At 33.0% G+C, this 12,310-nt stretch overlaps 1 protein-coding gene across 1 annotated transcript in view; it reads right to left on the bottom strand.

The window, feature by feature from the left end:
- Positions 1 to 5,295: 5,295 nt before the first annotated feature.
- Positions 5,296 to 12,310, bottom strand: part of LOC126970236 (uncharacterized) — a 49,534-nt gene continuing 42,519 nt past the window's right edge. The window contains exons 19-21 of the mRNA XM_050816043.1: positions 10,510 to 10,621; positions 9,063 to 9,239; positions 5,296 to 7,685 (exon numbers count right to left, since the gene is read on the bottom strand). Coding sequence (XP_050672000.1) covers positions 7,437 to 7,685; positions 9,063 to 9,239; positions 10,510 to 10,621 — 538 coding nt within the window. The 3' untranslated portion in view covers positions 5,296 to 7,436. The remainder of the gene's footprint in view (positions 7,686 to 9,062; positions 9,240 to 10,509; positions 10,622 to 12,310) is intronic.

The raw sequence follows: 12,310 nt of genomic DNA, 5'->3' as shown, positions 1-12,310 counted from the left end.
ATCTTCCCTACGAGCGTTGTATCAAACTTACTCGCGGCTGCGATTAGTATATACAACGAATAAATTATAATTTGAAAAAAAAAAAATTATAAACATTATAACTTTAAATACGTGTCTATTTAATTTCCTAATAATATTAAATAATACAAAATATTCTTTGATATCTTGAAGCAACATATTTATTACTAGATGTGCCCGCGACTTTGTAAGCGTGGATGAGTTAATATGTTTGAAGTTAATGTTTAAAGCACTGATGGAGGATACCGCCAATTAATTTTATTTTCTCTATGCAAGTGCTTCTTTATATACACTATTAGCCATCTGGAGCATACACAAAAAGGTTATTGGGTTTTTTTGTAATAATACTTAGGTCCATCTAGTTTTACCTATTCCGCCCGGTGCGTCTAAAATAGGATCTCACCCGAGGTCAACACTGCAGAGTGTGTTCCACAACTTATCCGCGTATTTTACCATTCCAAACACCTTGCTGCTTGTTATGCGTGTAATAAGATGAAACCTCATTATATAAAATTGATATCGCAAATTATCTGTTTCGCAAAGACGACAAATACCATCAAGTTGGCCTCGGGTTGTCCAACCTGTCTGTTATATTTTAAGACTAAAAACACAGTCGTTGCCCGCATTTACGGTGCACATTAAGATGGATTACTGGTGAATGTCATTCGTGTATTGGGAAACTTAAAATACGCCAAACTGCTTCCCAAGAGCTAATCTACGAGTATCTGCCAGATTAATAGTTAGTGACCTAACCGTATTTATAACGATTTCTCAGCGCGATCACAGCTAGGGCACTGCCCTTATAGATAGATATATCTATATATATAATGAAAATGGTCTTTGTTAGAGGCTCAATCACGTCTCAACCACTGATCGCATCGACATCAAACTACCACCATTCGATGCTATTTTATATTCGATGTTTATGGCTACTTATCTTTTTATTGTATTTGTAATAAGATGAATAAAATTTAATTTATTTCCTTTTTAAATTCGACTAGCGAAGCGGGCGGGACTAGCTAGTATATATATATAAATATACTATACTACTTCTTTAAATTAAAATATCTTTTGAAAGAGTGAAGCGCTTGCAATAAAACAAAAACTAAATGTTACTTCAAGTTACGCACAATTATTGCGTATAAAAGTTATCTATATTTCTTTCGCACATTTAACGTGATGCACGAATAAACAAACGGACAAACAGACAAAAAATCTAAAAATTATGTGAATGGTTTCTGTTGGTTGTTCTTTACTGCCCTGGCTATTATTTTTTGTAAATATTTTCGATGTACAAAAATGGATTTATTTGAATACATATATATATATATACATTTCTATTTATTACACATAAATGTGCATTATTCATGGGTTTGTGTAGCGGTGGATTTTCACTAGGGGCAGTTAGGCAAGTGCACAGGGCGGCAAAATTTTGAAAGTGAAAAAAATTTTTTTAGTCTTATCAATATTGCTCAATATAATTAATTTATTCTGTTAATTAATAATTTTTAGTTTAATTGATAATTCAAGAAATTATATTTATTCATTATTTGAAAATAAGTAAAGAATTAAGAAAGTTTCTAGAAAAAAAAAATTACATGGTGATGAATCGCGGGATGGAGATGTACAACTGTCAGGTCGGGACCATTTTAGAGTTAATACATTTAATGTCATTCTTGACAATCTGGATTCTGAATTGCGCACAAGATGTGCAGCTTATGAAAAAATTCAGGAAAAGTTCTCAGTTATCACTAAATTTGGCCACTTGGGTAAAAGAGAAATTCGTAAAAGAGCTGAACGTTTAAGAAATGTTTATGCTTCAGATCTCGAGTGCTCATTAAATTGACGAATTTGTGCACTTCCGTGCTTATTGCACTGAAAAAATTATGATATTTTGAAATTGTTGCATCCAAACGACTTGTACACAGAGTTTCCAAGCGTTAAAATCGCCTCTCGAATATTTATGACATTAGCTGTAACAAACTGTAGCGCAAAACGATCGCTTTAATGTTTGAAGAGAGTTCTACAATGACAGCTAATAGACTCAATAGCTTAGCTATTCTATACATCGAATCCGACGTACTTGAACGTTTAAATTGCGAAGATTTTATCGATTAATTCGCAATTCAAAAAGTCAGACCTGTTTGCCTGTGAAAAAATTTTTGTAATATAATTATTATGAATTTAATTTTAACAAATTTATAATTGTTAGAAAAAAACAAATACTTATTCGTTTTTAGAATATGTAACATATAATAAAGTTTCTGCAATAAATCTGTTATTTTAGTTTTGAAAAATAAAATATATAAACTATAAGTAAAGTAAAATTCCAGTATTGCGGCGGTATTTTTTCCGGTGCCCAGGGGCGGAATTAAGCTTAAATCCGGCCCTGGGTTTATGCGCAAATACGACCTTTGGTTTCTAGCGCTCGAAATACAAACATCGCGTCCTTGTACCTCAAGTTAACTTACTGCGTCACGCAACGAAATATTGTGCTTGACATGGTAGGTATATTTAATATTAGTAATTAAATTAAATATTAATTAAAATAATATTACCAAGGTTCTGAAGGGACTTTTACAGTAATAAATAACAAACAACATTTTTTCAATCAATTTTATTGAGGAATTACTTAAAAAATAATTAAGGATTATAAAAATATAAAAAGATAATACTTAATTTAATATAAAATATATAGGTAACAAAATATATTGTTATTTTAATAATAATAACAAAAATTCGTCGACTGTTAACTAAATATAATTTCGCTAATATGAGTATCACATATGAGGCGGACAGATGTAGAAAGAGAGAGTAATCAAAATAGGAACTAGTAATTGTAGAAAAATAATAATTATTGTATTTCACTTTAAGTAACTTTCAATGTCAAAACTTCGAACAGACAATTATGGAATGCATTATACTGAAGTTATACTTCATTAGGCGCGTTATGAAAAAATGATGAGGAGAAATTTTAAAATGCGCGCGCATCACTGTAACACAAAAGTAACAGGTTGAAGTTGGTTCCTAAAATTTTTTGACGTTTGCGTCATTCGTTTTTTTTTTTGGTTTCTTCGTCAATTATTAGGACAGGCAAAGTGTTAAAGCCTACACAGCTGCATTAATTATTTAATAATTAATTGTCAAAGCCATCTTTGCACGATTTTTACAAAATTATTATTTCTAAAGTAGAATAGCACGAGGAATAAATCATTTTAATGATTTTTTCGTTAGGCCAAAGAAGTATAACTTCTTGCGTACATACATAAATGCACACACTTTTTTGATAAATTTTATTGTTTTTAGAAAGGAACCAATCATTTAATCATATATTTATAATTTAGATATAAACACAACACTGGTGATAAATGTTGGATATATTTGTCACCTGGCTTCTGTCATTGGCACCAAGTAAGCCCAAGATATAACCATGTAAATCATAGAAAAACTAAATCGAACTTAAACATTTCTAATTCTAAAAACTATTGGATTATGTCAAATTCAAAACTTAAATGCATTGTAATGGTCCCGCGCGGAACTGTAGCTATAATTAGATTATTCTTAATAATTGTTTGATAACGTCAAAATATAAAAAATCACAGCACCAAAAAAAAATCACAGAAATTTAGGCTATGTGTGACAAATTATTATAATTTAAATCTCAACAAATCGTACAATAATATAAATGGAATTTGGGGTGTCTACGTTATGTAAGTACTCTATGTCTATGACTTTTCTACTGAGAACAATTACGACTATACACTGAAATCTCAAAAACTACGCCCAATACTAAAGAGCTCATATTATGGTGAGTAATCATAATTACCAATAACTATATTACTAAATACTAACACCAACTTAGTTTGCCTAAAAATTAACTTCAGTTCAAGTGCGTCATAAGTAAAAGGTTCAACTTAGTATTGAGTTATTTTTTTGGACATTCTGTGAAATTTGTCTTGGATAGTTCCCGAAAAAGCATTTGAATAATAACTATAATAGTAAAACAAAATCTTCTACATAATTAATGTGCAATAATTATGTATGTATATCAGTGAGATTCTAAATGCTACAATCACTAAAATGACAATTGTTTGTCAATACATCTTAACATTATGTACTTAAATTATTTATACGTCTAGATAGAAAACGTCAAAAAAAATAGCTGTGAAAACGTCGAAAAACATTGGGTTTAGAACCAACTTCAATTTGAGCAATAAGAAGAAAGCCCTTGGAATTTTTAAAATATTTTCAAAAATAATCGTAAAGATTCGATAGCCAACTAGTATTTTTTAATCCTCAAAATAATTCCTTAAAAAATTGTTTTAAATTTAAACGATCAATAGTCGCGCCAAAAAAAGAGCAGCCATGATCGTGACGTCTTAATAACATAAACAAAGCAACCAAAGTCCAGTGCAAACCTTATTAACTTTTATGAATATAAAAATGACCTTTTGTCGATGTTTTCGGTCACGTGACATACAGATAATAAAACTATGATTTTAATTTTGAAAATATAAAAAGGTAAAATCTCTATAAATAACAAACTTTCATAATTTAATTTTGATAGATGAAACTGGCCTATTCACGCACACTAAAATAATATTCCTGGCCAATTTTTATCGGTTGTCTAACAGCAAGAGACTCAATCTAGACGTATAAATTATCTAAGATTATATACCTACCGACTAAGACTATAACATCAATGATTACAAAACTATCCTTAAACATTGCGAGATAAATAATACTGCGACAGATAAAAGGAAAGTTTTATCAGGTGTGATATTTCAATGAAAATGTAGAGAAAACGTAAGAAAAATACAGTGATTTAATAAAGCAAATAGAAAGATTGAAGGAAAAGTTACTGTTTTCAATAATAGACTACAGACAGTATTGTTTGATTACTCAAATAGCAACCCGAGCATTTTAAATAATAATTGACGACATTTTCAAAATACAATTTCTTTGAGATCATTCATGGATCAACGTACAAGAGAAGAAATTTCCTACTATGAAATTATATAATCTATTTTTGGCCACATTGAACTAACTTTCTTGGTAACAACATATTTAATTATTCGATTTAAAGTATTAAGAACTACACAATGCAATCAGTTTTATAAATATATTCAGACAGTAAATTAAATAAACGATGCGATAGTTCCAGTAATTTAAAAAGATGACAGTAAGTCATATCAATGAATCGAATTTTAACTTTTATAAACTATATCCATATTTATGTAACGACATAATTTAAAATAAGTTAAGAAATTGCCGACATTTTAAAAATAAATATGGTTTATTTTACAGTACAGGAATATAGATAAAATAAATACTATTTATTTTCAATATGGTTAAGAAGAGCTTATTTAAAATGATGCCATTACAAAATTATCGTACAATAATTTTGTCTAAATTTTGAACATGCAATCCATCGTCAATTTATATTACTAGTTCTACGATATTTATTTAGATGTTAACTCAGGGTGTATTATTAAGACTGGCACTGCATATTATGTAGAAATGCGTAAAAAGAAATGTAAATTGCGGCGTACAAGTGCGCACATTGCATGTGTGTCAGTCAGTTTAAAACTGTCACTGCATTTTATGCAGAAATGCGTAAAAAGAAACGAAAATTGCAGCGAACAAGTGCGCACACTGTGTGCGTGTCAGCCAATTTAAAACTGTCACTGCATTTTATGCAGAAATGTGTAAAAAGAAACGAAAATTGCAGCGTACAAGTGCGCACATTGTGTGCGTGTCAGTCAGTTTAAAACTGTCACTGCATTTTATGCAGAAATGCGTAAAAAGAAACGCAAATTGCAACGTACAAGTGCGCACATTATGTGCGTGTCAGTCAGTTTAAAACTGTCCATGCATTTTATGCAGAAATGCGTAAAAAGAAACGCAAATTGCAGCGTACAAGTGCGCACATTGCGTGCGTGTCAGTCAGTGTGTTTAAGGATATACAAAAACAAAGAAATATTAGTAGGCAGATGAAAGTGCCATGTAAAAGAAATTCTATTTGAAATCTAGTTTCAATAGAAAATGTACTCTTTTCATTCTGAACTGAATCGCACAAAATGTGCTCACAAGAGTATACATAATCAAAACATCAGCTTTAAAGTGTATTTCAATATTGACAAATCGACATATTTGTAATGCTTGACTTAGATTTTTAACTATCGACCCTGATCTCTAGTCTTCTCGAATTAACTTGTATTGATTGCGCGTTCCAAAAGTCCAAGCACAGAACCTTCATTTTAAGCCATTATTTTATTCATCTTACGGCACCGCCCTGGGACGAGAAGACAGGGTGCACCTTGTGTGAGCAAACTTTAGCGCGGGCGCACACATACTTTTTCCGATTCGATTTTTCGGAATGGTTCGAATACGACCTTTCTTATTTTATGTGCGGAATCGAAAAGAATAAAAATTTCCTAACAGTGTGGTGTTACATATCAGGTATGTATCAGATCGTGCTCGGAGAGATTTATTTTATACGAATCGTAATCCAAATGGACCTCAGTTAATTTTACTGATCAGAATTTTCGGAATGGTTCGACTACGACCGTGCTTATTTTATGTGCGGAATCGGATAGAATAAAAATTTCCTAACAGTGTGGAGTTACATATCAGCTATGAGATAATCGTGCTTGGAAAGATTTATTTTATTCGAATCGGAATCCAAATGGACGTCAGTTAATTTTACCGATCGGATAATCGAATCGAAAAACGTATGTGTACGGCCACGCTAAGCGATTAGAGATATTGAATTAAAAGACGAGTGTTTTAGCTTAACTGTCACTCACGAAATATTTCGGGATCATAGTCGCTTGAACGTAAGTATAAATTGTTATTGTTATTATTAAGTGTTAATTAAAATGTGTTAATTATTCAAGAGAAAACTTCTTTAGCAGCGTTGAGCACTTTTCTTGAGATGGGTATAAAATGTTAAACTCGCGTCAGGACACGTGGCCACATCACAAATTCGTAAGAAAGTCGTTGAAATTATGGACAAAACTTTATAATGTAAAATAATTGTAATAGGTCTGGTGTCTAATTTTTTATGTTACATAAATTTTCATTTTTGTGTAGAATAGCGCAATAAATGAATGTTGTATTTAACTACATAAATGTTAGTAGTTTATAACTACTCATAAATAAAGCAATTCGTGCGAAATTATTACGATTCCATAATATTCAAAAATGCACAACGTTAATGTTCAAGTTTTCACTTCTGCCGGCATTGCTGGAGTGAAAACTTGTTTCCCAACTTATTTCCTTTTAGGTGTTTGCGAAAACAATCGTGAATGTGTGTGTCAGTTATATATGGACTCTCGACAACCAGGTAATCAGATCCCTTGCCGCGCCAACATTTAGACTTCGCGCAACCAATGCAAGTCTTAAGCATTTTAAAATTAATTCTGAAGCACCTCGCTGGTTTGTCGAAGAACGTCAGCCAGGCGACATCTCTCGAAACGTGTTTTAGCGATCTCCGTGAGGAGGGCCGTGTTTCGCTCCATCTGCTGTGACTCCTGGCCGAAGTAGCATTGGTTGTCAAAACAGAACTCCATGTACTCGCGCCACTTACTGTCTCTGATGAGGCATGTCGGGTTGCCGATTATTATCAGCTTTGCCTTAGCGCGCGTCACAGCAACAGTGAAGCGCTGCAAATTTAAATCAACCATTGATAACCACAATCACAACTTAGTAGATATACCCTCTGAGTTCTATTTATTATAGGTATAAAATATTTTTTTATGACAGTTAGGGACGAGACGAGCAGGACGTTGAGCTGATGGTAATTACGCCCTGCTCATTACAATTGACTGGCACTACAATTGCGCTCGTCACCTTGAGACATAATATGCCGGCGCCCTTCAGACTGAAACGCAACTATGATGATGTAATTTATAGGTATTTGTATGCGACCCATGTAGCCCAGTTGTTAGTGACCCTGCCTGCTGAGCTAGAGGTCCCGGATTCGAATCCCGGTAGGTGCACAAATTTATATGATGAATATGGATGTTTGTTTCCGAGTCATGGATGTTTATAATATTATGTATTTATTTATGTTTAAGTAAGTATATTAATACGTTATAAGCATTAAATAAATCGTTTACTTGTACCCATAGTACAGGCTATGCCTAGTAGTTTGGGGCAAGATTATTTGTGGAAAAGTGTTACATATTATTACATATTTATAATGATGATGTTAATAGTACGTTACGATACAAGTGCGCAAAGTATATCTACGTGCGCACTAGTATCGTGTACTATTTTTCTTATTAAGTTGCGCAAAGTTTGACCGATATAATTATTTTCAAACATTCTTGCACGCTCACAACATTCCCGCATGCTCTTGTAAACGTGTGGGAAAGTGGTACTTTGCGAACGCAAATGCATACGCAAAATCGAACTTTGCGCATAATAATAGGAATAAAAATAAGATTACAATATAAGTAGCTAGCTATAAGTATGACCGACGCACATATTATCTAGCACCAAAGTAGAAAAAGCACAGGCACTGTACCTACAGACTATAGGTGCCACACAACGATATATCTAATAAAATATAAACACATATAAATAATACATTACTCGGAAACATTCATCATACAAATGATTGCGTCTATAGGAAATCCAATCCGGAACCGGTCGTTAAAAGATTTACTTAAGTGATAAGTGCCGACCATACTAGGCTTTGCTAAAAGGCGACAGCTGTTAAAATTTCGAAAAAACATTGAGGTTGACAGCTCACTTCTATTTTGAGCAATGCACGCTCACTAACACATAGTGACATACAAAGTGCGAGTGTAAGTCGTAGCTGATCACGCACACTAAAGTAATAAACCTGCCCTGTTTTCATCGGTTGCCTAGCAGCAAGAGGCTCTCTACCTAGAAGTATAAATTACTTAGATAATTTATACTTCCATATCATTATCTTCTGCTGTCGCCTTTAGATATAGTTAAGATCATACAATTGTTTGAGGCTGAATACTCGGGATCCATCTGAAATCATAAATTGTACAGCGGATTGTCACCTTGTCGTCAACGAGGAAGCCCAGAGTGTACTTGAAATCATAGTCCAGGAGATGGCTGTTGGCGCGCACACACGACACGATCACGACTCGCTTCTCTTTGCCCTGGAACGACTCCACGGTTCCCACTTCTATCTCGTCGTACTTGGCGCTCATGAGCCAGCCTTTTATTTTATATACCTTTATAAACAAACATTAACAATCATTAGAATACAGACAAATACGCCCTTAAGAGGGTAGACAGAGATTGTGTCCCGTGGTATAGCGTAGCTTTTTGAGATGTACGAGACTTCTTAGCAAAGGAAGCCGTTAAAATAATTACAAGAGTGCTTGGGTAAGTACGCAATGGAAAGAAGTGTGTTCAATATAAAGTAAAAAACAAATTATCATAAGAATAACATAATACAAGATAATTCATTAAAATTTATCCGAGATAATAATGAATCGTACTCCTTCAAAAATATATACCAATGGGAGGCTCCTTTATACAGGGCGCCGGCTAGATTATGGGTACCACAACGACGGCGCCTATTTCTGCCGTGAATCAGTAATGTGTAAACATTATTGTTTCGGTCTGAAGGGCACCGTAGCTAGTGAAATTACTGTGCAGATGTATCAAGGTGACGAGCACAATTGTAGTGACGCTCAGAATTTTTGGTGTTTTTCAAGAATCCTGAGCGGCACTGCATTGTAACGGACAGGGCGTATTAAAAATCATCAGATGATCGCCTTGCTCGTCTTGCCACATTTTTTCATAAAAAAAAAGAAAAAATATAGAAAAGAGAAACACAACAGCGATGGCAGGACAGAGAATGGAAAATACAACTAATGGAGGAAAATTTTATTAAGATACCACAGAGGATATATAAGAAAAGGCGAACCACAAAAAAGGTGAGACAATGAAAGTGGCAGCAGTTGGAGCCGGTTTTTGGAGGCATTTGCTGACTGGCAAAGAGATTAACAGAAAAACTAGAAATTATATTAGATTTTATCTACACCCATGTCTTAAATCCTCTATTAAAGATTCTAAAACAGTTAGCTTATTGCCGACACTAAAACACCCAATATCCTAATAACCATTACATCATCCAAACGAGTGTTGTAATGAAATTCAGTACATCATTATATCATCCGTTTTTGTAATAACGCTCCTTTGGATGACATTATGGTTACTAGGACTGGCTATTTTAATGTTAGTTTTTAGCGAACTGTTTCAGAATCTTTTATAGAGGATTCATATTCTGGGTGTAGATAAAGTTTTGTATGCAACTGTTGATAATTAGGTATTAAAACACTCATGTGATACTATTATCACCCACATTCGTGTTTTAATACCCCTTATTACACAACATATGTATAAATAACTATTATATTGTAAACTAGAAGTTTTCCATTTGAGTGTAAGATATAAATAGTTATTTTGGTTTTCTTAGTAAGTTCAAAAACATACTTGTCGAATATACGGTGCGATGATTCCAATATCCTTCTGCAACACATTGTGAACTTTTACCAGAGCCGTCACGTATTTCCGCACTAACTCTATCTCCTTATCGTTGTAGAAGCTGTCAAAATAAAAATATATTAAGCACTCGAATATGATCCAACCAGGAATAATACGACAATATAGTCATAGAACAGTGCTTTTAGTTCATAGAATTATTTTATAAATCACAAAATGTAATTAAATTTTATACGTTTCACCAGAATTGTTACAAATTTGTTTACACATGACAAAAGCTGACCCGACAATACCCTGCGCCCGCTCATTGTATGAATTATCACTATATGTAAAGAAATGTCATGGTCTGAATTAGTTGTATTGCGAATTTATAGGCATTTCTAGGTAAAAAAAAAAATAGGTTCTAAATAAGTAATCACCAACATATTATATAATTAAATCTTCTCCGAAACACGCCGAATCTAATGGTACAAGAATTATTCTGATCGGTTCAGTAGTTTTCGCAGTATAACCGAAGGAAAAAACCGGCCATACATTTATTAGTACAATATAGATTGTTGGGATAGACTGACGTCACAGAAACCCCGCGAAAAATGGCGCGTTTGAATAGCCGAAATATTTTGCCAGGAACGAATATTTATTTTTTAATTGAATAAGAATGTTTTTATCTATAATTTGATGTGTTTGATAATTTTTAGGATGTAAAAAATCAAATTTAAGTATTTTTAAATTCATGCATACACCCTATTCATTAAGGATTCCCTAAGGCTTAGTGGAGGCCCTTAGAAGTTGGCGCGCACGCGTACGTCACTCGACAATGACGTTTATGTGCAAAATTGATACTTTAAAAATCCTCTAAATGTAACTTTCACAGAAGCCACAGTAGGAAGAATAGAAAAGAATAGAATAGAACGTTTAATACGCAATCACGTGTGCTGTGATAAAAATTGAGCAATTATGGTGTATTAATGTGGGTTTGGTGCTAGTTTTATTCGTACTGCAGTGCTACAGTCCCAAACGCGACGTACTGTCCGAGTTAAATTAGCTGCGCTGCACAGTTTGCATCATCAATATTTTTGTATGTCAACCCTAATGCTCCGTCCAGGCGTAGATATAAAATTCAAGGAGACCCCTGAGTTACGCTACTGTACTATAACTGTATTGTGATATGAAATGAAATTTTATTTGCAAGAAACATTGTACTTAAGATGTTAACATAATATTATTGATAGTCCAATGTGTTTCGTCAATTGACATGCAACATATGTTATAGAGTCGTCTAAGTACCAGTACACGCTACTGTTATACTGAAACATGTCGGATTTCACAATGCTATCATTAATATTTATAAAATTAAAATTTAAAGATTATTATAAGACGTAAATAATTTAATAATTCATTTCGTACCTATGTATAATGTCAATAAAAAAGTTTTTAATTTACATATATTATTATCAAATAGACAAGTTCATAGTAATTCATTTTATATTGAAAAATTCATTTGAAGCACTAATTTATTAAACATTGATACAGTCTTCTTTTAAAAACCTTGAAAGGTAATCTTATAGTTCATTAGCCAATTTATTATATATTTTCATAGACATGCTATAACAATGTCTACTAAAAGATGCAGTTAATACATTGATATACAAAAAACCCAATAGTTTTTTGTATATCAATGTGTTAATACGTTTCGCCATCTTAGTGACGTCAGACCAATATACGAGAGTCATTTGCTTCCGAAGCGGTAGCTAATTGGCGTTAAAAAAAAATTCTGACCGAATCAGTTTTG

Source organism: Leptidea sinapis, chromosome 20 (assembly GCF_905404315.1).
Source record: "Leptidea sinapis chromosome 20, ilLepSina1.1, whole genome shotgun sequence".
Taxonomy (NCBI): Eukaryota; Metazoa; Arthropoda; class Insecta; order Lepidoptera; family Pieridae; genus Leptidea; species Leptidea sinapis.
The sequence above is the reverse complement of the archived record's forward strand: the minus strand, read 5'-3'. Positions and strand labels throughout refer to the sequence as shown.